Consider the following 26690-nt stretch of genomic DNA (forward strand, 5'->3'; position numbering starts at 1 on the left):
CTCATATTACCGCCCGCCATACCACACAGTGCCCGTGCGGAGAATGCCCGGAGACGTCCTTCACCAGCGTTTCGATCCCATAAAGTTGACGCTTCAAAGGGGCGGCAACGGTGGTCTGCGGGAGTTGTAGTCCGCCTGTGATTGGCTGACGGTCCTTGACCACCGGAAGGGGCGTTTCCGGCTGTGGTGCGATCCTGGAGCGGAGAGATTGAGCAGCGCGGAGCGGAGTGAGTGTTGCGGTACACACCTACACTCCGCGATACTCACTCTGATCCGCGCCAGGATCGCACCACATCCGGAAACACCCCTTCCGGTGGTCAAAGATCGACAGCCAATCGCAGGCGGACTACAACTCCGCACGGGCACTGTGTGGTATGGCGTGAAGGTGGGCGGTAATATGAGGGTCTCTGTGATATGGGGGGGAGTCTGTGATGAGGGAGATATGAGACGTTCTGTGATAGGAGGCAGAGGAGAAACTGGAACCTTCAGGGCCCCAGTACAAAAACCATGAAGGACCTCCCTGACCCGATCTAGGGCCCTTTACTCCTGTTGTGTGGCCCTTTATTACAGGGGAGCTCTGCCTTCCCTGATGTAAGGGGGGCTCTGGTGACCAAAGAACCTCCTACACCAGAGTTCCCCTTTACCCAGAATCTGCAGAGTGAATACACTAAGGTAAAGGGGTTCACTGATGTAAGAGGGGAGTGAGGACACTGATATAAGGAGGGAACTTTGATATCAGTGCCCCCCCCCCCTCCTTAGGATCTCCACTCACCCCTTACATCAGTGATCCCCCCATAGACAGACTGACTGACTGCTAGACAGACTGACTGACTGCTCCACAGACTGTGGCCTGGAGCTGTCACACACTGATCTGTAATTTCCTGCAGCCTGTGGTCCTCCTCTCCCCAGTGCCCCCTCATTGCAGTCGCTTTCAAATTTGCTGGAAAGGCACCAAGTGTCATAACGTCATCACGCTCATGACCAGTGCCCCCCCCCCCTTCCATCCCGCTGAAGGCAAGCTAGAGCCAAGCTCAGCCAAGTAGTAATTGGTCGGCTCCGAAACTTTGCATTTCTACAGCCGGCCAATTAGTAACTGGGTGAGCTTGGCTCGGACGGGTGAACGGTCCGCTGGTCAGGGCCCCCTCTACAGTGGCAGAACACCAGGGTCCGGTCACAAGTGGATCCTTTGGTAATGATATGTGATATGCAGGGATTCTGTGATATGGAGGGGATGATATGAGGGGATTCTGTGATATGGAGGGGATGATATGAGGGGATTCTGTGATATGGAGGGGATGATATGAGGGGATTCTGTGATATGGAGGGGATGATATGCGGGGATTCTGTGATATGGAGGGGATGATATGCGGGGATTCTGTGATATGGAGGGGATGATATGCAGGGATTCTGTGATATGGAGGGGATGATATGAGGGGATTCTGTGATATGGAGGGGATGATATGAGGGGATTCTGTGATATGGAGGGGATGATATGAGGGGATTCTGTGATATGGATATGGACATCAGAGTCTGCAGGATTCCCGTTACATTGCGGAGGGGGGGGACTGAGTGGACCCTGATGTAAAGGGCAATGCTGCAGACCCTGATGTAAGTGGGAACTCTGATGTAAAGGGGAATGCTGTGGACTGTAATGTAAGGGGGTTTGATGACCAGAGACCACCTCATTTCAGAGTTGCCCTTTACATCAAAGTCTGCAGTATTCCCCCTTACAACATGATCCGCAGCATTCCACTTTACATCAGAGTTCTTCTTTAAAGTACATCAAACTCCGCAAGATTTGCTTTACAGTGCAGGGGGGATCTCCGTGGACCCTGATATGAAGAGGAACTCTGTTCCCTTATGTGAAGGGAAACTCTGCAGACTCTGATGTAAGCGGGAATGTTGTGGACTCTGGTGTAAAGGGGATCTCTGGTGTAAGAACTGTTACATTAGAGTTTGCTGAGTTTCTCCTTACCTCAGAGTCTGCAAAGTTTCCCTTTGCACTGTAAGGGTGAACACTTCTGACTCTGATGTAAGGGGTAATGCTGGGAACTCTGATGTAAGGGGGGTTCTAATGATCAGAGAACCTCTTACATCAGAGTTCCCCTTTACCCCGGAGTCTGCAGAGTGAATACACTAAGGTAAAGGGGTTCACTGACATAAGAGGGGAGTGAGGACACAGATATAAGGGAGACCGTTATATCAGTGTCCCCCCTTACTTTACGGTCTGCACTCGCCCCTTACATCAGTGATCCCCCCATAGAGTGACTTACTGCCACACAGAGCTGTCACACACTGACCTCCTGTAATTGCCTGCAGCCTTTGGTCCTCCTCCCCCGCGCCCCTTCCTTGCAATCACTTTCAAATATGTCACCACATCACTGCACACGTGACCAGCGACCCGCCCCTCTTCCCCCCACTCAAGCCGAGTCCGAACAGAGCTCAATCCATTACTAATCAGCGGGCTCTGAAACTTCCTTTCCGCAGCCGGCCGATTAGTAGTGGTTGAGCTCGGCTGGGGTGGGCGATTGGTCCGTTAATCAAGTGCACGGGGGGGGGAGTGGTGGTAGAGGAGGCCCGGGGACAGGTGTAGTTTTAATGGGCACTTTTCTGCTGTTTAAAGACAGCAGATAACTTTCCTTGTTTTATTGGCTGCACTGCTTGCCCCCCCCCCCATAGTGGCGGAACACCAGGGTTGGGTCGCAAGTACGATCTTTGCATCCCTGGTGGTTCAGCCACAGATATGAGGGGACTCTGTGATATGGAGAGGATGAGAGACTTTGTTAGGATTGTGGAAAGTTTATAAAAAACTACTTGTCCAAGGGACTAAATCGAGGTCCCAATCTTTTTGTCCCTCATGACAATCTACTTGTCTTGATTAAAAAAAAAAAACATTTGAATCTGAGCTGCTTTTGGAATGTCTGGGGCTTTTAAAAATGAAAGGGGCTTTATGGTGACTTAGAAGGTAACTCTACTTTCATGGGAGGAAAAAAGCAAATAATAAAAGAATATACAGTATATAAACAGTTAGGTCCGTATATATTTAGACACAGGCACAATTTTCATATTTTTGGCTCTGTATGCCACCAGAATAAATTAAAGAGAAACAATCCAAATGAATCTGAAGTGCAGACTTTCAGCTTTAATTCAAGGGGTTGAACATAAATATCAAGTAAACATTTTAGGAACTGCAGCCATTTGTATACACAGTCCTTCCATCTTCAAGGGCTCAAATGTAATTGAACAAATGAATATAATCATAAATAAAATATTCATTTTTAATATTTTGTTGGGAATCCTTTACTGGCAATGACTGCCTGAAGTCTGGAACCCATGGACATTACCAAAGACTGGGTTTCCTCCTTTCTTATGCTTTGCCAGGCTCTAACTGCAGCAGCCTTCAGTTATTCTTTGTGGGTCTTCTGCCTTTAGTTTTGCCTTCAGTAAGTGAAATGCATGCTCAATTGGGTTGAGATCAGGTGATTGACTCGGCCATTGCAGAATATTCCACTTCTTTTCCTTAAAAAGCTCTTGGGTTGCTTTTGCAGTGTGTTTTGGATCATTGTCCATCTGTACTGTGCACCACCGTCCAAACAACTTTGCTGCATTTGGCTGGATGTTATGAATGGGTTTTTCTTTACCATAGAGAGGATCCTGCAATCATCCACCACTGTTTTCTACCGTGGACGTCTTTTTATGTTGCTGAGGTCACCAGTGCATTTTTCTTTCCTCAGAATGTACCGAACTGTTGATTTGGCCACTCCTAATGTTGCTGCTATCTCTCGTATGTTTAATTTTTGAAGCCTTACAATAGCCTGTTTCACTTGCATGGACAGCCCCTTTGAACGCATGATGTAGGTTCACAGCAATAGATTCCAAATGCAAATACCACACTTAGAATCAACTCCAGACCTTTCACCTGCCTAATTGATGAAGAAATAACGAACAAGTAGCCCACACCTGGCCATAAAACAGCTTTTGATTGAATTGTCCAATTACTTTTGGTCCTTTGAAAAAGGGTGTGTGGTTACTCTTAAGAGCTGTAATTCCTAAACCTTTCCTCCAATGTGGATGTACATACCCTCAAATTAAACCAGAGAGTGTGCACAGTCAGCCCATATCCATTATATATCTATAGCTTGAATATGTTTTGGTAAAAACCTGAAATAATTAAAATTGCCTGTGTCCAAAGACATATGGACCTAACTGTATAGTGTATATATTGCGACAGTCATTTTGTGACTGAATGTTATTAAAAATTACCTTTCCTTTTCAATCTACACCGCAGTAATTTTCTGTAAAATGCAATATGGATATCTGATGGTGTTCTGTACACAGAACAACCACCAGCAACTTCATTTCCTGCTTGTGTGATTGGCTCACTGACTTTCCCAGAAGTCTGCACTAAGATACGAGTCAGAATTCAGCCATCTCTTGCAACAAAAATGTCTTTTGGTGAGATACTCCCAATAGGAAATGATGTCTTAAGGGATGCAGACCCTGCAATTTTCCTCATTAGAGCCCTGCAGGTGCAGCAGCTGATTGATAGTACTAAAAAAACTCCCATACAGATCCTCTCTGCAAATGGACACAGACAGACAGCTCTTTCTTCAGAATAACAAAAGATACCTTAGATTGTACGCCCCTTGAGGGTTAGGGATTGATGTGAATGTACAATATTTATATGTAAAAGCGCTGCGTAAATTGACAGCGCTATAAAAGTACCTGAAATAAATAGGAATCTGCAACAAAGTTTGTTATAATCCTTGCAAATGTACATAGATCACTCAGAGGGGTAGTTTTTTCCCAACAAAATTGGAGTTACTCTTTATACGTTTATTTTTCACATTGCGCTGTTTACCTCCTACTCCTCCCTGCCTGTCACCAGCACCGCACCAGGGAACTAGCAGGAAGGAGAGAGACCTTGCAGTGTGACGAACAACGGTTCAGTGCTCGTTAGGAAAGGGGAGTGTGGGGTTCTTTTAATGGTCAGCAGAATCGCATCTGCTGAGTGAGTAAATAAGGCACCGACCCCAATGAATAAAACTGTCCACACTTGGGTGTTTTGGTATTGTGGCACAATCTGCAGTTCTGCCCGCAATCTCAAAATGCACTACAATTGCAAAACACAGGTTCAGGTGTCATGATTTTCAATGGCACCTAAAACGCGATGTGGTTTTACCACGGCGTTCCTGCGATTTACTGTGTGGCAGTCTCGGCAAATCTTGTAAAACTTGTCGCCCAAAAAGAAGCAGGAGCTTCTTTTGGGAGAAAAGCTTCATGCGATGCGATTTGCCACGTGAAATTCACGGCAAAACCGTACCACGTTTTAGGTGCCATAGAAAATAATGGCACCTGAACCTGCATTTTGCGATTGTAGTGCATTTTGCGATTGTAGTGCATTTTGAGATTGCGGGCAGAATTGCATAGCAAAAAAAAAATTATAATCCCATACCCACAGTTGATCCAGACAGAAAGGCAAATCCAGCCAGGAAGGCAAAAAAAAGTTATGGATTTTGGGGGTTAACCCCACACCATTTTTTTTTTTTCATTTTGGTTTGGGGCTTCCCCTCATAATCCATACCAGACCCAAAGTTGGATGGGAGGGGGGACCCCACGCCGTTTTTTAAAATTGTTTTTTAATTGCTGGCAATTTTTTCTTTTACATTCAGCTGTCAGTGGGAACCCCACTGACAGCTGAAACATGATGCATGCTTTTCACTACTAAAATACAGCATGACTTGATCAAATAACTCATGCAGTATTTTAGTAGCCTTTTTTTAAGTGAATTTACTATTTTTTAGTGCATTCTGGGTATTTCGGAGGGTCTCCTGAGGTTATCTTTTAAAAACGCTTCTAAACGCAAATGTGCATAAATGCGGCTAAACACGGTATGCAAACGCGGCTAAACTGATGTTTTTTTAACCTACGTTTTTCAGCAGTCAGTTTCCATCGTTCAGAAGAGTTTTCCAAACGCCCCGTGTACACGAACCCTTATTCTTCAATAACAAACTGTGCCAGATCTTGTATAATGTGTGTGTGAGATCAGGAGCAGACATCACAGGCACAACTGGGGGTAGAACAGACCATAGAGATGCACGTAGTAGTAGTTTTTACAACGTCTAGTTATTTTTAGGGCTGCAACTAACGATTATTTTTATAATCGAATAGTTGGCTGATCATGGTTTCGATTAAACAGACAAAAACCTCAAAGTTTGGTGTAATAATTAGTTAATATGCAAAGTTGAAAAAAAGACAATTTATTTTTGAATATCTGTATGCAGTGTTAAATATAAATAGCCAGCTATATGGTTAGGGAACACAATATCTAATCCACTCTGAGAATAAGACAGAAGAGACATATACACTATTAGAGGTTGAATCTGGTACATATCATTTTGACTCCGAGATCAAAAAGTTTATTTAAAGAAACAAAAAAATGTAAAAAAAACCCTAAAACGCTATTTTGCAGATTTTCAGACAAGACGGTAATATATTATTATAAATGACAGACTCCCTTGTCCTAGGCAGGCACCTTGATACAAGCTCCCCGCACCTGCTATCACTTATGCTGGCCGTACATGAACACATTTTTACTTTATTAAAATAAAGATTAGAAAATATCTCAATTGAACACAGTTTTGGACAGTGTATGTGGTTTTTATTCAGAAATGACATTCATTTAAAAATAAGTTGATTGCTAAAAGCAAGTAAAATTTTTGAATGGCATTTGTCCACACATCGAATGTACAAAGAATGTTTGTACGAATATTCTCGTCCAAAAATAGATATACGTGTATGGCCAGCATAAGGCGTCTAGTAGCAGCAGCAGCATGCGTTTTTTATCACCTGTCATAATGGAGTTAAAAAACCCAAATTAGCTCTTTATAGTACAAAAACAGCAGATAATCACTAATCATATATAAAAATATATCTCTATACCCAAAAGTAGGATATATTGGGAATTTTAACTGGGAGTCAGACATGAAGCTATATTAAGGGTGGAGGGAGGGAAAAAAATATTTTATATTAGCCCCTTGGAGCTAAGCGTACACAAATTAGCGACCCCACTGGACTGAGCTTTTTTCTGTGGGGCCCCTAATTTGCATACCCGTCTTGTCTCAAAGACTGTGATGTCAGTGAGAGCCCCGGGCCACGTTCTAACGATCAGGACCTGGAACTCCCAAATCCGGGTCACATGATCGATGTCAAAGCCTGTAATTGGAAAATAAAATAATTAATAAAAATACCTAGATTGAGGTTTAGTCTACGTCAGTGCCAGGGTTAGTGTTTGGGTCAAGGTCAGGGTCAAATGTCAAGGGTCAGTAATTTTTTTATTTTGTCAGGATTTTTTTAAAATAATTTTCTGGACCGTACTATGGGTACAAACAAAAACTAACACACACATATGTAGTATCATTTTAAATATAATGCATAATACTGGTAAACTTTTACTTGAAATTTAATTGTAAGGCCTTATATTACCTCCAGTCTATCAGCCTCCAGCTTCTCTGGGTTCAGATGCTGATCTTCCCCGCACAGAGTCCTTAAAGTGATTGGATTTTTTGTTAAACAACAAACATGTCATACCTACTCTGTGTAATGGATTTGCACAGAGCAGCCCTGATTCTGCTCTTCTGGGGTCCCCCACTGGCCCTTCTGACTCCTCCTGCCTTCAGAGTGCCCTTATAGCAAGCTGAAGAGTATAGGATAGAGCAGTGGTCTCCAAACTGCAGCCTGCGGGCCGGATGTGGTCCTTTGCCTGCTTTTATCTGGCCCCCGGGGAACCATTCCATCCAATGACACCAATAATGTGGGACCATTGCTCCCACAGACACCTATGACGGGGCACCATTGCTCTCACAAACACAGATGATGGGCACCATTGCTCCCACAGACACCAATGATGGGGCACCATCCCCCAAGAGACACCAGTGATGGGGCACTATTCCTTCCTTGAATACCAACAATGGGGCATTATTTCTCACACTAAAACCAAGGATGGGGGAATTCTGTACTCCCACTGACACTGGGGCATTTTTTACTCCCAGTGGGCACAGTCCGGCTTCCCTAAAGCCTGAAGGAAAGAAAACTGGTGTTTTGTTTAGAAAGTTTAAAGACCCCTGGTATAGAGTGTCCTTATAGCAAGATGAAAAAAAACTTCTACCTTTAGATTCATTCACTTCCTTCTTCTGCCCCGGACTACATGTCCCATGGCATAGCTCCTCACACATTCACAAGTTCTCAGGCACTTACTGACATGTATGGATGGTGTACTGAGCTGTATGTGTGCTGCACTGTATTTCCCACCACGTAAACAAATAATGCATAACGTATTCAGGCCAACTAATCGGCCTGTCAACTATTTTCATAATTGATTATGTCAATGATTGCTCACCTTTGCAAGCACGACGATGCCACTACACCGGCTGGTATGAGTAGGCAGGATAATCATGGAAGGAGCGAAGATTCAGCAGCGTTTGCCAGGTGGGGAGGATGTTGTGAGTTATTTCATGTTTTCATTTTTCTGTGAAAAGTTGAGCTAAAACTGGCAATACACTAGTAGAATTTTGTTCATCATTTTAAGTTTTATTAACATTCGTTCAATTCTTTTAATCATTATTGGAAAGAAATCGACATTCGTTTTCAATAGCAGTGAAAAGAAAATTTAAAGGAGAAGGATGAATTTCTAACAGTGAATGTGGTTTTCAATCAGAAAGTTGATTTTGTTCCAAAATTGAATTTTAAAATCAAGTGAAATTTTGATCTACTTTTCGGGTGGTCAGTCTGGGGAAGATGGGGGTAGGGTGGGTCAGTCTAGAGTGGATGGGGGTGGGGGGGTCATTCTGGAGCAGATGTTGTGGGGAGGGTCAGTCTGGGGTACACGGCAGTGGGTGGTCAGTCTGGGGTACACGGCGGTGGAGTAGTCAGTCTAAGGGTAGATTGGGTGGACAATCTAGGGTACATCGGGGTGGGGGGGATCTGTCTGGGGTAGATGAGAGTGGAGGGGTCAGTCTAGGGTGGGTGGCGGTAAGTCCGGGGTAGATTGGAGTTGGGTGGGGCTGCCTTGAGTAGATGGGGTGGGGGGAGGTGGGTTCCCCACTCCTTAGTGTTCCTAATATATTTCAATAAAAGTATTTTACAATCTCGGTGTTTATTTATCTCAGAGTTAGGCTACGTTCACACTAGCGTTGTGTGCAGGCGGCAGAGAGGCGTTTGGGAAGCGTTTTTACCAGTTCCCAAACGCCTCTGGCAATTCTGCACATTGCAGCACATGGTGCTGTTCTAACGGGAGCGGTAGCGGCGCGGCAAAACGGACGCCTCTGGACGAGTCAGGAGGCATTGAAGCCTCCTATTCTTGTCTATGGTGCCGCTCCGCAAATGCCCAGCCGGCGTTTGCGGAGCGGTAACACCATTCAAACTTCATTCTAGGCATTTGTGGGGCATTTTTAACGCTCAGCAACTGCCGCTAAACCGCACATGCGGTGTTTGCAGAGAGTCAAAAAACGCTCCGCAAACGCCGGACCAACGCTTGCCAAACGCTATAGGGGCGTTTGGCAAGCGTTGGTAAAACAGTCAAGTGTGAACGAGCCCTTAGTGGTGATTTGTGTTGATTATCAGGTGGATCCTCCTGAAAGGGCCCATTCACTCTATATTGATGCATTAACATTCATCTTACAGCGATGTTTACACAATGCACTATAAGGCCCCGTTCACACTTGGGCGCATGGCCGGATCTAGCCAGTATGATATGGGGGTGCAGTAATAAATGTCAGGGGGGCACAGGGTATAAGATCTGCAGGGCAGTGTATAAAAACAGGAATCAGTAGCGGAGTGTACTGGGGGTCAACAGATCAGAGGATGGGGTTTAGCAGAGCAGAGGGCAGGAATCAGCAGTTTGTAGGGCAGTGTACCGATTGACTTCTGTACAACCAGCCTCTAGGAAAATGTCCATACGACCAGCACAGCCAGTTATAGCTGGCAGCACTTATCAGTGATAAGAGATACGTCTCTCCGCTGTCAGAACACAATACCTCAGGGGAGTGATTTCCGCATCCACGTGGGAACCCCCATGTTGAACAAAAATGACTAATGTATAGACTGCCTTACTGAGCCTACCATAAGGAAGAATTTCATTAAAACCAGCAAACTGTTGACACAATGAACACCTTGGGCAGGTTTATTTACTGTATATCAATGCATAATGTACAGAGTACAGGGGTTAGGTGTAAGTAATATACAAAACAACATATGGAGTGCAACAGTCAGGATGAGTGCCACATTCACATCAGTGTCCCCAAAGTGCCACCACCTTACTCCAGAGTCGGTCAGAGTCTGGCAGAGTGTCCCCTTACATCAGATTCTGGTAGAGTCCCTTTCTTACATCACATTCTGGTAGAGTCCCTTTCTTACATCACATTCTGGTAGAGTCTCCTTCTTACATCAGAGTCTGGCAGAGTGTCCCCTTACATCAGATTCTGGTAGAGTCCCCTTCTTACATCTGAGTCTGGTAGTGTCCCCTTCTTACATCAGAGTCTGGTAGAGTCTCCTTCTTACATCAGAGTCTGGCAGAGTGTCCCCTTACATCAGAGTCTGGTAGAGTCCCCTTCTTACATCAGAGTTTGGCAGATTGACCCCATTAAACATACTTTAACTACTGGTAGGCAGCTGGCAAGAAAAGGCTTACAAAAAAATGTTGTCGGCTCTGTACTGTGCATGCAGAGTGCCAAAGCGAGCCAATCAATGAACTGCTGGGTTCAGCCTCAACTTGTGTGGTGGGGTGTGTGAATATAAGCCATGCCTAAAAAGTGCCATGATGTCACTGCACAGGTGCACACCCAGTTCTCTAATTGGCTGGCTGCGGTACCGAGCATGCACAGTTCAGAGCCCATGGCAAGGGGGGTTTTATGGGCACTTTTCTCCTGTCTGTGAACATTTATGGACAAGAGAAAAGCGCCTGTTTTATACAAAGTGTCTGTAAATGTATGGATGGTTGGCAACACAGGGCTGGGGGTGTACACATGCTGCCACTATGATGTTTTGCTTGGTGGCTGTGGCAGGAATGATATACTCTGTTGCATTTTGTGGGCTCAGTGCCTGCTGAACATGACCCATTCGAGTGAATGGAGCACCTCTGCAAGCACCCCACAACTGTGTGCAATGTATGTGGTTCCAGTGCACTAGTGTGGGGTTCTAGGGGTTAACCACTTGCCCTCCAGAGGATTTACCCCCCTTTCCTGGCCAGGCCATTTTTCACGTTACGGCGCTGCGTTACTTTGACTGACAATTGCGCGGTCATGAATTGCGCACCCAAATTAAGTTTATGTCCTTTTTTTCCACAAATTGAGCTTTCTTTCAGTTGTATTTGATCGCCTCTGCAGTTTTAATTTTTTGCACTATAAAAAAAAAGTCCGACAATTTGGAGAAAAAAAACAATATTTTTTTACTTTTTGCTATAAAACATGTCCAATAAAAAAATTTAAATTGCGTCATACATTTACGCCAAAATGTATTCTGCTACATGCCTTTGCTGAAAAAAAATCCCAATACGTGTAAATTAATTGATTTATGTGAAAGTTATAGCGTCTACAAATGGTGGTATATGTACTGGGATTTTTTTTTTCCATTTTAACTAGTAATGGCGGCGATCAGCGACTTATAGCAGGACTGCGACGGACATTCTGACACTGGGGGGACCTGGCTTGGTGTCACTGACATGTCAGCGACACCAATACAGTGATCAGTGCTAAATTAAAAAAAAAAAAAATATTGACACTGTACTAATGGCACTGGGCAGGAAGGAGTTAACATGAGGTGCGATCAAAGGGTTAACTGTGTGCTGGGAGTGTTTTAGTAGTTGGCGGTGTCTGTGTGCTTCACTGTAATCGCACTGCTCTGGTGATCCTCGGAAATCACCGGTGCAGGCGAGTAATTATCGGCTGGAGCTCGGTGATCAACAGCCACGGCCGTGAATGGCGGCACGGGTACGGCGCGCGCCTCCTACCCAGAAATGCAAAATCACGTATATTTACGTGATTTTGCAGAGCAGTGCCGCCCTGTAGCAGTATTTCTGCTACAGGGCGGATGAGAAGAGGCTAAAGCAGATGGTGAGGAGTTGAAACAACACCTACTCACTGCCTGCCAAATGCTCTCTGAATGCAGATCACTCTTCAGAGACCAATGCTCATGTAAACAGGCCCCTAAAGCCATGCTGGGGATGGACAGAAAGGTATTAAAACAGAAGCATCATAAAGGTGTGAGTGAAAACCCCAGAAGTTTAGCCAACTAGCAGATTGCCAGCTATATCCAATAGTACAAAGGTGTCCCGAAGTGTTAACTGGACATGAAGGGGGGAGGGGCAGAGAAGGGAAGGAGATGGGGAATTAGAGGGGAAGGAGATGGGGAGAGAAGGGAAGGAGATGGGGGGGGGGGAAGGGAAGGAGATGAGGGGGAGAGAAGGAACGAAATGGGGGAGGTTAGAGGGGAAGGAGATGGGGGAGAGAAGGGAAGGAGATGAGGGGGGGGGGAAGGAGATGGGGGAGGGGGGAGAAGGGAAGGAGATGGAGAGAGTTCAACATTGGGCAGAGCTCAGCTCACTCAGCCCACGCTGGTCATGTGGCTCAGGCAGTCTTCAATCTTGCAGCCACCATGTAGTTGCCAGCTGTAGAGCTTCAAGTTTGAGCTTCTTTTTGTGCATCTTTAGAGCGAAGGGAGGCCCATTCGGATAAATGGTGCAGCTCCAAGAACATGCAAAAAACATGGCGTAGTAGTGTACTCAGGTGTGAATGGGGCCTAACCTGGTCGAAGTGACGTGGTGGCATTCTTATTGGCCCCCAATGTACCTTCCAGCAGACATACATTGAAGTGTAATGTGTGACAATGCAGTAAAGTGTACTGGGGTGCGCTGCCAAGCAATAGAACATGGACCGTTCTTCCACACACAGCAACGCACCTCACTGTATTGTTGCGCTGTGCTGGAATTGTGCGTTGGGGTGCCGTGTACATAAATGGGGGGAGACTGTACTGAACAATTCATATGAAGGAGGAAAGAACACATTTAACAGCCCTGTACTACTGAGCAGATAGGAGATTTCAGAGGCCATTTTGTTACAGAGATTTAATATGTCCTGTGATCTCCGGTATCTGGTGAAATCTCGTATCCCCTCACTCACGCGCCCTTTGATCTCTGGTATCCTGTGTATCCAGTGAACGGGGTGGTGTGTGATCTGGGGCAGTGATATCAGATTTATCTATAATAAAGAGTCGGTTCACCTTTACTTAGTTCTCCCAAACACCTCCCTATCCACAAAGGGCATTCAGATCCTCTCTTCTCCCCCTTCCCTCTTAAGGTGACCATACACTACGCAATCTGATTGTACAATCTTCCGTAGATCTACCATCAACTAGGTACCATCAACAAGGGCCTGCCTGATGTGGCCATCTTTACACATTTAAAAAAATTACAAATTTAAAAAAATATTTGATTACTTTCTAAATCTTGGCCTAGGCAAGGGTGACACCCAGGCCTCGCTCATGCACACACATGCCAAAGGTCTCTAGCAGACACCCCTGCAGCCTTCATGCACGAGATCTTGCCAACTGCCTTCTGGGATGTGTGATGTAGACACCCCAGGATGCAGTTGATCTCACACAGGAGCACACAGGCTGCGTGAGTCAGAGACATAGACCCGTGGGGTGTGTGCATGTGCCACAGATCTGATGTATACACAGACAAGCCATGGAGATCTCTGTCCCCTAGACCTGGCAGAGAATTGCAGTGTGTCTGAGCATGTAACGGGTCTCCAGTGAGGATGGCGGATCTGGAGAAGAGCAGCTAATGGGGAAGTTCTGCTTCAACCAAGACAAAGCTGAACTGCTGAAAGTGCAGCCGATAACCGGCAATTGCATTTCCCAGTGATCAGTGTGTCATTGGACACGGCTGATCAGCTGATAAAAGGCAGCTATGATTGGCCTTTTACCACATCAAGTTATCAGCTGTGTCTGTAGGACACAGTGACCATGGAGATCGCCGGATGCACGCCCCTGGGGGCACGCAGGAGAGCGCGTTCTGGGAGAACGTCATATGACGCCCTCCCAGAACTGACCGGCCACAGTGAAGCTGTCATTCTGCTATCTGCGGTCGGCAAGTGGTTTTTAAAGAGTAACTTCATTCTGCCTAACCCCTTCCCCCAAAAAATCCCTAAAAATCATCTCAGAATACACATCCTACAACCATGGAGTCCAGCCTTGTCTTGGTTGAAAAATAAATTCTCTCTTAGCCACTCTTCTCCAGAGCCGCCATCTTCACTGGAGATTTGACATGTGCCGACACGCCGGTGATCTCTGCCAGTACTCTGCCAAAGACCCCCTCGGTGTGATGCTACATCACACATCCCAGAAGGCAGTTTGTGAGATGTCATGCATGCTCAGACATGCCACGGGGGTCTTTGTCCGAGTACTGATAGAGACATGTAGCATGTCTGTACTGTACATGTGGGGGGAACATGACATCATCCTGGCCTAGGCCAAGATTTAGGAAGTAAAAAAAAAATAAGGAAAAATGTATTTACTTATTTTTGCTAATGTGTTAGAAGGAGGGAGGAGACCTAAAGAAAAAAATCAGCAAGGTTCCGCTTTAACATGAACTCCCTTCCCCTAAGGTGAACAGACTTCTCAACCCACTTAAGAAATGTGATTGCCTGTTGCAGTGGTCACATGATTGCAAGTCCATCCTGCCAACTCCCAATCATAGCAAGAGACGAGGAACTGTCTGTGACACACAGCACGGAAATGTATGCCGCCATGGATGTATTTGTGCGGTGTGTGGTCGTTAAGGCCCGCCCTTATTACTGCCGTACATATGAGTTATGTGGTCAGTAAGAGGTTAATATGGCTGTGCTCTGGTTTGCAAAAATGGCGCTCGCGTATGCCAGGTACAACGTTGAGCTTAGGCTATGCATTTCCTTGCCGCGGACCAATGAAAAATGGCGCCCGCGGTTTCGTGCATGCGCACTTGCCCCGGTCTCCGGCAAGATGGCGCCCGGTAATCTAGGCACGATTTTTTAGATCTTGAAACCTATAAATAGCAATGTACAGACATCAGGCTGCAAATGGCATACCCCTTTTGACAATGTACTTGTAATACGAAACGCATCAAGGAGGAGCCCTGCACGCCGTGACGTCAAGCCGCCGGATCACGGAGGTCCAGCGGCCACCTTATTTTACCAGCTGGTCAGTGTTATATTCATGAAATTGTCATTTTATTGCTTCACCTCTAGTACAAGTGTACGTGTTTGGATTATATACTATTTAATACCATTAAAGCATCATTTAAATACACTATGGGAATACCCTTTTTTTTTGCTCCGCACTGAGCATTTTAACTTCCCAGCAATCCCCGGTAAACATCCCAGAGCCTGGGCGAGGTTGATCCATTTACCCTGGCGTGCCAATATCCTGTAACCTAAGGAAGGCCATCCACTCTCAGGCTGCATTCCGGACCACCCTAAGAAGGGATCCCTGACTGTTCCAACAGTATACGATACAACGCGCTATATTTATGTGCTTTTGGTGAGTGCGCATTTCATATATCTATTCACACACCCAACTGAGGATCCATATACTGCGATTTAACTTAATCACCTGGCGATTATCCTGACAGTTATCTGGAAGATTATACTAAGATCGTTATGACATTTTATGTTTGAAAAACACATCAGAGGTGCCTGTGCATTTTTATGTAGGGGACTATATTTCCAAGTGGTTTTAGGCATTTTATGATTATAACGCATCTAGTATTTATGTTCATCTGCCTGATAAGATTTATTTTATTATTTTTAGCGCTGCACTTTTATGTGAGACTGTTTTGTAAATAAATGATCACTTTTCAGATGCTCATATGATTGTCCTCCCCTCTCTGTGCTGCTAATGACAGGAGGTACCCAGCATTGGATGTGCTACTCCAGAAACTTCCAAACACATACTTAGCTACATCCCCTACCCATGCATGCGCAGTCTGCTCTATTTTACTCTCACAGAATGCTGAACTGCAAGAGCAAGCGGAATGTGCATGCGTGGGTAGAGTGTATTCCTGAGTTTCTGGGGCCATGCATCCAACACTGGATACATCCTGCCATCTAAAGGATAGAGCGGAGAGGACAGTGATATGTCCACCTCCAGCCCAGGGGCCCCTGTCACCTACCAGGCCCAGCTCTAAGTTACTGTACCCCCATCTGGCCACACACTGCCACTGCAGAGCACAGAGTTCTCTTCATGCTGCCAGACATAGGAAGTTAGGCCTCTTCAACTGAGTACCTATCTGAGGCTTAGCCTTTTCACAATGAACAGGTAGGTACGTGATGGAGGTGACCTACTACACTTCACTGTGAATAAACATTTCTAGAATTATTATTAGCACTAAAATATTACACTTGTACCACAAACGGATGTCCCGGTTGGGGCCCCGGATCCCATTATCTATGTCCCACATAATATTGTGTGATTGTACAATGCTATGGCATATGTTAGAGCTTTATTCATGTATAGAAATAATGTGTGATGGAACAACACACATTACACAAGACACATTTTGTCACAGAGCTGTAATAATGCAGAATAGTGTTTGAATGTACAACCCCACAGTATATGTCAGAGAAGGTTGGCAGGAATGGCACTTGGAAGGGCTTCGTTATGAAGTCAGGATCTGATTACAAAGTAAAGCTAATATTCATGATGAGTCATATATATTACAAATATTTATTACAAGGTCACATCTTGACCTATAAATGAAGGTAATCTGATTCTGGCCACTTTGTAATTCTGTGTCTGCTTAGAGTGGAAATCTGATTTTCTGTTAAAAAAAAAAAAAAAAAAAAATCTGAATTTGAGTTTTCCTAATTTGCATAATAATTGTCACCAGGAAGAATTCTATATGCTGCAAATCCTACTTGAGGAAAGGCAGCTGTTTGGGGCAAACAAGGTTGCCATGCAACATAGGTGGAATGGGCGGGGCCAAAGTCACGGTGGAGTGGGCGGGGCCCAGAGTACCAGTGGAGTGGGCGGGGCCAGAGTAACAGTGGGGTGGGCGGGGCTAGCTTTTACATTCCAGAGCGCAACTGGAAGGTAGTCATTTCTCACTAGCAGCAGCAGGGTGAGGACACGTTTTTCATTGTTCTCATTCCAGTGCTAGAGATTACTTGAACGTATTATATAGAAATCATATAATATATTCTATAAAAAGGAGACAACGTAGGAGGTTTACATCTCTCTGAATTTCTAATTTTTTCTGCAATTTAGCAAAAAAAATGACAATGTCAGAGTGCAGAGGAAGAGAGGCAGGGACTCTCTGTGTAGAGAGCTTCACATTTCATACTAAACTTGGACAAGGAAACTATGGGAAGGTAAGTAATCAAAGGCTAGTCCTGAGGACCTATAGACACAGCTAGGGCACAACATGACATTCTCAAGGATGACGGTTTGACAAATACAGATAAACATGTATGCTGAGCTCAGACTATGGGAGTGGGGGGGGGCACTGAAATACTGAGCAAGGGGGCTGTATACTCTGTATACAATTTACAGTTTAAAGCTGAACTCCAGGGAAGAAGAAACCCTTCTCCTTGTTGTGGGTCTCCCTCTACACTGCAAAGGTTAAATACTTGTTTTGCCTAGGGGGTGATGTAATTATGGCCGAAATTCAAATGGACATACATGATACAGCCTGTCAGTAGTGTTAACACAGCAGTGTTTGTTTTTCTGAGTCCCCCTGTAACATAGTGTATTACCTGCTGGTCCTGGCAGTAAGTCTGTGGTTTTTCAGCTTCTTTTAACAGACCAAGCTGTCCAGCAAAAGTGACAGTTGGGAGGTTGGAACAAACTATTTAATACTGACAGGGGTGCTGACAATGGTCAGTTTTTATTTATTTGTGTAAAACCTCTATCCCAAACAGATAAAAACTGTGTCTGCAGTTGCTTAATAAGTGTTGGCCGAGTTTGGCTTTAATTTGTTAGTCACTTATGTAAAGTCCATCTTAATCTACTACTCTATCTAGCACAACCCTCTCCACCAATTAGGAATGCTACTATCCAAGGGTGACTATGTTGCTCCTTGGTATGCTACAATATAATAAATCATGTTTGTGGGTTTAGTTAAGCTTTAACCCTTGCAGTGCAGATGGGTAAAGCTTTTCCCCAGAGTTCAGCTTTAATCGCTTGGCCTCCGCCCTATAGCAGATTTACTGCTACAGGGCGGATGTTCTATGCAAAAATCACGTATATAAATGATTTTGCACTACCACCGTAGGGGGCATGCACACAGCCAGATCACCGCTTCTGCTGTGATTGGACACAGCAGAAGCCGATCAACAAGTGCCACCAATGGATAAGCGCTGTCACCCGTTGATTGCCGAGGAGATTGACAGAACACAGCTTTGCCTATGTAACAAGGCAGAGCTTTGTTCTTCCTGAGGCACTCTGCTAGATTTTCTTTACCCGCTAAGCAGGGAATTAAATATAGCAGATTGCCTAGTAAAAACACCCAACACTGTACACAAAAACACAGGTTAGGCACACAGTTAACACTCTGATCACCCTATATGTTTAACCCCTTCCCAGCCAGTGTCAGTAATACAGTAATAGTGTATATGTTTAGCATTGATCACTGTATTAGTGCCAGTTCACATATATGTGGATTGGATGCGGTCTGAACCACATCCAATCTGCATGACATGTGAAATAACATTTCTTCCTATGGGGCACTGGTGGTACGGCTTCAGTGCGGTTTGAAAAAGAGTCATGTAGGATTTCTGAGCAGTGTGGTCTGGTTCAGGTGCGGATTACAGGCTAATGACTTCTATGGGAACAGTTTCTAAACCACATATGTGTGAACAGGATAATCTTGAGAGCTAATTCTGTCCTTACCAGTGGTTAGTCAGAATAAGTAGGAGGAGGGGAGAGGGAGCATTTGTGGAATAGTTGGGGTTTACCTAGTTTGGACTAGGTAGGGTGTGCAGCAAGCAGTCAGAATCAACCATGTACAAGTCTGATTTCTGCAGAGTGAATTATGATTGGTCGTTTTGGGGTATGACACCTACGAATCAGCCTGCTGTAATGAAAAAGACCGATGGAGGCTCTTTGTTATGTCTACAGGACACTAATGCAGGTTGATAATATGTCAACAAATGACAGAAAAAGAGGAGGAAAAGAAATGTAATTAGAGACACAAATTGAGGAATGTTTAGTAATGATGTTACAGCTAGAGTATGTGGAAAAGATGATATACTAACTGTCCCTTTCTTACAGGTCGTGGCAGCCACCCATCGTGACAGTAAGCTCCTGGTGGCCGTGAAGTTGGTCAGCAAGAAGCTTCTAATTGATGAAGACCCAGATTCCGTCCTTATTGAGCGCCAAGTACTGGAAATGGTTGAGAGCAGCCCTTTCTGTACTCACCTCTATGGCGCATTTCAAACAAAAGTAAGTATTTTAGGAAAATATATACAGTAACAAAAAAATTCCTTTATGACATCTGTCTGTCCGCTTTTGAAGCTGAACTCCAGACAGGCAGGAAATATGCAGATGTGACACATGTATGTATTCACACAATCGTGGTTGGTGGTCTCCCCTGCCCCCTACACTGACAACCGTCATACTGCATTGTGCAATACTATGTAATGCAATCTGGCCTGACTGGCTCACACTGGTACCTGTTCCTCTTCTATTTTGAATCCTGCTGTGAGGAAGGGAAGCCAATATAAAAATGACTTTGGCTAATTTTACTGATTTACTTAATACAAGGGATGCACCGATACTGGTTTTTTTATCAGCAAGTACGAGTACCGATACTTTCGGTCAAGTACTCGCCGATACTGAGTGCCGATTCTTTGCGCTGCAATTTGCGCTAATGGATGCAAATTGCACCGCACAGAACAGCATGCAGTTTTAGAAGGAATACAATTCCCGTCCAAACCGCATACGGTTTCCCCACTGCTCTTGTGTGAACCCAGGCTTGTCATAGCCCGAGTTCACATAAGAGTGGTGCAGGTATACCTCCCTGCAGGCATCCCGTGCTGAGTATCAGTGGTAGAAGAGGAGAGAAAGTGGCAGGGATTTCCTCTCATTGCCGCAATGCTTGGGCTAGACGGCATCTGACTGGTCAGCTGCTCTCTCCTCTCCTACCACTGACACTCAGCATGGAATGCCTGTAGGAAGGTTTCCTGCACTGCTCCTGTGTGTTTGCACAGGAGCAGTGGGGAAACCGCATGCCATTTGGACAGGAATCGCATTCCTGTTCAAATCGCATGCTAAACTTTGCGGTGCAATTTGCATCCATTAAACGCAAATCGTGCCGCAAAGTATCAGTTAAGGTAACGGGAGTAGTTTCACGAGTACTCATGAAAATACTCGGTATCCCTACTTAACACATCACTGGAATCAAGGGATGGTTTATATCTGACTGAAGTTCAAATATAATTGGATGAGATAAGTCAGATGTAGGGAAAGACACCAGAAACATGTTACCAAAGGTTGTGCAGCGATAGACAGACATAGATGTCATGCAGTGTATTTTGGTAGAAAATATTCTGCTGCTTTTATTTTGACCTTTTTATTGAATTCATTCACTGACCTGTCTGTATTTGCTTCTCCAGAATTACTTATTTTTTGCTATGGAATTCCTGGGTGGAGGAGACCTGCGGAAGAAGATGATCACCACCAAGCAACCATTTGACGTCACCACCATCAGATGTCTGGCAGTGGAGCTGCTTTGCGGTTTGCAATTCATACATTTGAAAGGTGTAGTGCACAGGTAAGTACCTTGAATAAACTAATCATTTTTACAATCTGCCCCTCCTGCTGCCTCAGCACCTATACTGTTACTAAATCCTATTTGTGAAAAGATCGATGGCGAGCTCACACTTACCCATTCATCCTTCTCCATCCAATGTCTGTGGCTGCCCTTCTGCTGGCAGTTCACATAAGAGAATGGTTGAGCGCAAGTTGGATCACTTTTAATGTTTCACTTACAAAGTAAAGAAGAGGGCCCATTAGGTCAGGTTTGATTGAATTTTCCACCAGGACTGATTGATTAATTCAGATGAAAATGGTTGTTTAATGGTCATACAGTAGCAGTGTAATCAGTCCCGGGAAGACACCATTGTTTCCTGGATCAAATCATTCTGTCTACGGGCAGCTAGGAAAGGCAGATTTGTGAATGTTGATCCCTCTATTGATCAGTAACACTGGGACATATGGGAGATAATTGTCTGAACTGCAGAGCTAACGCTCTTTTTCTCCATAGGGACCTGAAGCCTGAAAACATCCTTCTAGATGATGTTGGTCATGTGAAAATTGCAGATTTTGGTCTAGCCGTGACCAATATGTTCAGAAACAAGAAAGTGAAGGAAAGAGCCGGAACAGACACTTATATGGCACCAGAAGTAAGTAAAAGACCAGTCATCTGCTGGTTCAATGTGCCCATACACAGGGCAATTATCAACTAGATTAGGCCTTAAGTAGAACCTGTATATAAGGAGCAATTATCAACCAGATTAGAGGTGAATTAAAGAGAACCTGTACACATAGGTCAATTATTGACTAGATTAAAGGGAAATTTTCAGTCTGGCATTTTCCAGTCTCAGCTGAGGGTCCCATCTGACACTGGAGGCAGCCAATGACTTCCCGAAGCAGTGCTTGTTCCACGGCTGGCAAATCTCTTTGTGACCCTAAGGAGGTCTGGTGTGCCCTGGAGGTGTTGAACACTGGCAGCCTTCAGAACAGAAAGAAGGTTGGAACTGAGACAAGTTTAATAATCTATGCTGACAGGTTCTCTTTAAGGTTCCCCTAACTGGGTGACATGTAAGGAAATCAGTTATCTGCCCTGATCAGACTTCGGAAATCTCACATTCAGTTATTTTGTGAGATTGGAAGTTTAGCTCAGGAGCCACCCACTTCTGGGGGGTCCCATTGATCAGGAATGTTTGGAACTCAAGTAATCTTTATCTAGGACATCAGTCATCTTAAAGCAAAGTTCCACCTGGAAAAAAAAATAAAAGTCAGCAGCTACAAAAACTGTCCCTTGGTCCAGCGGTGTACTCAACCGCTGGTTTCACCAGCCGTCTTCTCTCCCTGGTGCCGGCATCTTCAGTGTGGGCACCCGGCTATCACAGTTTGCAGCTTCACATCCGGGTGCCCACTGCGCATGCGCGAAAAGCGCTGTGCTTTGTGAGCGGCCCCGTAGATTTCTGGGACCTATCACGTGTCCCAGAAGACTACTGGGAAGGAGGGTAGGACGACAACTTCTGCTTCCCATCGCCTAGGCGATCGCAGCAGAAGTGGGGGCGGGTACCTGTCAAATCCCCCCCCCCCTGCTCCACAAAGGTGCCAATCCTTAATGGGGAGCGGGGAACAAAGGCTTAAAGCGGAACTTCCCCTTTTTGGTGGAGCTCCTCTTTAAGGTGAACGTGTTAGGATAAAATTGCTTTGCCAATTTGTTTTTCTTCTTTGTTGTTGTGTCTAACAGGGGTAGAGGGTTGCACTTACATTTCTGAGTGCACAGGCAGTAAAACTGGACAGCGTGTAATATCTAGCTTGTGTCCGCTGCTTCTACATTAATTCAATATTACAAATTGAACATTTCTGGGCGAAGCTTTCTTCTAAGAGATGCTTCTGCTTTCCAGTCTGATTTGTCACTCTGATCCTAATCTCTCTGATTTTCTTACAGGTGCATGATGGAAAGGCATATAACCAAATCGCAGATTATTTCTCACTGGGAATAATTCTGTTTGAGACAGCCTTTAAATATCACCCATTCTACGACGGCGACGACTCGAAGAAGGTGAAACATTCCATATGCCATGAGGAGCCAAGTTATCCAGAAGAGGCTGACCCCGAACTCCTGGACTTACTGAAAAAGGTAAGTAGTGACATAGTCCCAGTGGGATAAGAAAAGTTTAGGCTCATCTAATGAGTCAGTGTGCTCTGCAAATGCAGTTTACTCTTTGCTTGCTATAGGGATCTGAACAAACTGGAGCCCCATTCATCCTAATGATTGTAAAAAAAAAGTGAGCTAGGAGGTGGAGGAAATTTGTCACATGACATTTCAAGGTATTCTTTGCAGCATGATGCAGAGAACACACCGCAGACTCCACATTGCGCTGTGCATTTCATTGATAGGATATAAATTGCCAACGCCATGTGGAGTGTTTCCTGCGACCTGTGGGGAGAAGAAGCTACAGGTCTTTATAAATAAATCTCTTAGCATTTTATGCCATTGCGACCATCTTATGTTTTTCTATTTTCTTTTTCCTCTACAGCTCCTGTGCAAAGACCAGAGTCGTCGCAAAGTGGACGTTGACAACATCAACCAGCACCCATTTTTCAATGGCGTAAATTGGGAAGAGCTGGATGTGAACGGGACAAGTCCCCCATTTTCTACACAAAAAAAGAAGGTAAGTAGAAATTTCAGCAGTAAGTGTGCAGTCCACCCAGCCTGGCACTGTACACACACAATAAAGGGTGTTAGTAAGACAGCGAATCATTGTGCTTAAAGGGAAACAATCAAGCCCAGATTAATGAAAAAATCTGAAAATTTCATCTTTATTATAATTGTGCAGCATTTTTACTTCATATCTTAGCTTTACTTGGAGTCTGACTCATCAGATTGAGAGTCTGGGGGAAGGAGTTGCAGATCGCTTTGCTACTGTTATGCACTCAGGAGCTGGGAGACAGTGTGTGAAAATGTGACCTTGAGAGGATAGCAACTGGTACACCTCAGGTGAGCTCTCAGTCTGACTCTCAAACTGAAGACTCAGGAAAAGTGAGTAAAGTGAAATAAGGGGACAAATATAAACCCTTTCAGAATTGAGTCTGCACAAATCTAATAGTGAAAATCCATATCCATGCTTATGCACAGTGGTGGCTGATATCTGATATCTCGCAATAATGGATTTGGATGACCCATACAGGTGGAAATGGCCCTCATAGGTCATAGAGGCATTTCTTTTATTAGTGGATCTAATTACTCTCTCTTTTGCTTTTTCAGACCACTACAAAATTGAAGAAAAAGGAAATAGAGCTGGAAGAAATCACAGACGACGATGAGGCTATTACAGCTAAGGATCAGCAGAGATTCAAGGGCTTTTCTTTTGTCAGCAAACAATGGAGAGCCTTGTAGACGAGACTATTTCACCTAAGGAGTATAGGCTGTTCATTGGATTTTTGGTTTCAATGGTATTTTTGGATCAATGGTAAAAGCCAATAGACGCCAGATGAAGAATAACAAGTAGCTCTTGGAAAGGACTTCTGGATATTACAACATTTTAGGGCATTTTAACACATAGCAGCTCTGCTGTGTTCAGTAGAGGATCCATGAACAGATCCCCTGATGAATCAGAGCTAACCGGGATGGACATCAGTTTTCTATAGCAATGGCCATTCAGTTTGTGTCTGCATTTACACAGCGGATACGGGTTGACCTGTGATAGTTCTATGGGTGGTCGGATGTAAATGGACTATAGCCTATAGAGCAGCCTTCGTTAAATGGTGGACTGTGGGCCGTATGCGGACCGAGTCACTGTCCCATCCAGACCACCATATTTCCGCCATTTAGGAGCCAGTTCTTCACCTCAGCCGCCGCCACCGCTGTCATTATCACAGAGGGCAGAGGTAGGACATTGGTTACTAGGATACACAGCAGTCTTAGCAACCAATCACCTGCTGGGACACCTGAAAAGTTAATTCCGGCAGCTCCCACTCCCGCCCTCTATCCGAAGCTGCTGTGTCCCCAGCTCTCTGTCTAGAGCTGTCCTGTCTCCTGCTCTCTGCTCCAAATACCCTGTAGTGTTGTGGGACACGTGACAGGTCCCAGAAGACTACAGGGCCATTCACAAAGCGCAGCACTTCTCACGCATGCACAGTGGGCACCCGCTGGACCGAAGGACAGGTAGGTGTCTGTATTTTAAAAGTCAGCAGCTACAAGTTTTGTAGCTGCTGACTTTTATTTCATTTTTTTCCAGGTGGAGCAGGTTCCTAGAGAGGATACTGATGGGATTGTTAGGCCAACTTTGCTTAATGGGTGGAAGCAAGTGTCTGGGAATGTTAAGTTCAGTCCGGTCATATCAAATGGTTAACAGGTCAGTGTTTCCAGGACAGCATAGTGAGAAACACAGATTTATTATTTCCACTGGAGATATAAATATTTGCCTGAGAGTATTACAAGACAGTAGTGGGCACCCTACAATGATTTTGCAGCCAGAATGGGCAGATTGATAACTGTGAGCAGTGCGCTGTGTATATTGCCATAGTTGAAAGGAACATATAATCTGCTGTGTTTTATACTCTTTTAAGGTGATGAACATCAAGAGGTGAAGAAAGCAGACCAGAGGTCAACGTGAAAGAAGATGAGGCAGACCAGAGGACAATGCGGGAACACAAAGAAGGCACTTGCAATTATCCCTTAGATACAAACCTGTAGAAAGAAGCGGAAACCTGACAGGGAGCTCACACAAAGAGGAAGAGGTCCCTGCTAAGATCAGGCTTACCTGACCCCAGGTAGCTGATAAAGCACTGCTGTGTCACATGGCGAAATGGTGAGTGCCATAAGTGCAGTACAAGCTGGTGAGGTGGGTAGCACTTGTAGTGTCCCACAGCCACCAAGATTTCAGGAACAAGCCTGTAAAGCCCATAGAAGCCTTCCAGAAGTGCTTGCAAATCCTGGTTGGCAGCCCCCAGATTCAGCAGTACCTGGTATCCCCCATTCACAGCCAAAGTCAGAGTTCAGGTGGAAAAGGCCAACTTGACAATGCCCCTTGATTTATTTTTTGCCCATTTTCACCGAAGATTGCTACAATTTGATTGTGGACCAAACTAATTTAATGTAAATTGCCCCCACCCAAATTAACACCTTGCCAGGCTATTTGAATGAAAACTAGTCATAGTTTCCGAATTTAGAACTTTTTTGGGGCTGACCCTTAAAAATGGCATTACAAAAAAACATTCAAAACACCAAGATTGGAGGAAGGAGCCTGACCATGTCTTGGAGTGGGAGCTCGATGTGAAAGCTCCCGGCTCTCAAGCACCTCCAGTGTCCTGCCGAGAAGGGGAGAGATGTGCGGGAAGCCCTGGAGAAACTAGCCGGGGAGAGGGGGGCTTTCCTGGTGGGGTGCGTGGACCGAGGACCTCCGGGAGTGGCAGCCATCGCGGTGGGTCTTCCTGTGCTCTCGGCCCAGCACTGTGTGTTCCCCACAGCTCAGTGGACACCGGGCGATCAGGTGATCTGCCGCAAGGGAGTTCTGGGAGGCAGAGGAGCCAGCCAGCGTTTCTTGGAGCAAGGGAGACGCCGGCTCTCTTCCTCCTGCACACAGGACTGTGGCAGCTGGAGACACGTGAAAACGGGCTGAGTGAACCCCCCCCTTCAATCCACTCATTGTGTGAGGGAAATGTCGAGTGCAATGTTCCCCAGAAGAGTACCTGGAGCCGCCTCGTCCCTCACTTGGACCCCTGACAGCATGAAAAACAAAGTATCAAAGGGAGGAGAGCCTAAGGCTTCCCAAACAGGGTCAATTAAAAAATATATACCCTCACAGGAGAAACAGACTCTAGAGAGACAACAGGGAATAAGTGTAAGAGGTGAGAGGGAAAACGTCGGGAAATGTTCCAGACTATCCCTAGAAATAGAGAAATATGAAAGTGAGCGCTCT

The 26690-nt window shown here is 45.1% G+C and overlaps 1 protein-coding gene across 2 annotated transcripts; it reads left to right on the forward strand.

The window, feature by feature from the left end:
* The first annotated feature begins 259 nt into the window (after positions 1-259).
* LOC149437657 (protein kinase C delta type-like) lies at positions 260-24843 on the forward strand. 2 transcript variants are annotated; one of them, XM_089660789.1, is made up of 7 exons: positions 260-385; positions 19300-19470; positions 20643-20800; positions 21293-21431; positions 22715-22906; positions 23307-23441; positions 24035-24843. In XM_089660789.1, exons 2-7 carry the CDS (start codon positions 19417-19419, stop codon positions 24164-24166), a joined length of 810 nt encoding a protein of 269 aa, XP_089516915.1. In that variant the 5' UTR covers positions 260-385; positions 19300-19416; the 3' UTR covers positions 24167-24843. The 2 variants fall into 2 exon arrangements, with proteins under 2 accessions (XP_089516915.1, XP_089516914.1); XM_089660788.1 differs by lacking the exon at positions 260-385 and having other exon boundaries at positions 19180-19470.
* The last annotated feature ends 1847 nt before the right edge of the window (positions 24844-26690 follow it).

Source organism: Staurois parvus, unplaced genomic scaffold, assembly GCF_062004578.1.
Source record: "Staurois parvus isolate SC_StPar_1 unplaced genomic scaffold, SC_StPar_1.0 ptg001274c, whole genome shotgun sequence".
NCBI lineage: Eukaryota > Metazoa > Chordata > Amphibia > Anura > Ranidae > Staurois > Staurois parvus.

Bases quoted from the DNA above. Each gene is read 5' to 3' on its own strand.
- LOC149437657 (XM_089660788.1), top strand. From the start codon at position 19,231: ATGTTTAGTAATGATGTTACAGCTAGAGTATGTGGAAAAGATGATATA. The intron at 20,801-21,292 runs GTAAGTACCTTG...TTTTCTCCATAG, and splicing joins TTGAAAGGTGTAGTGCACAG to GGACCTGAAGCCTGAAAACA. The intron at 23,442-24,034 runs GTAAGTAGAAAT...TTGCTTTTTCAG, and splicing joins TTTCTACACAAAAAAAGAAG to ACCACTACAAAATTGAAGAA.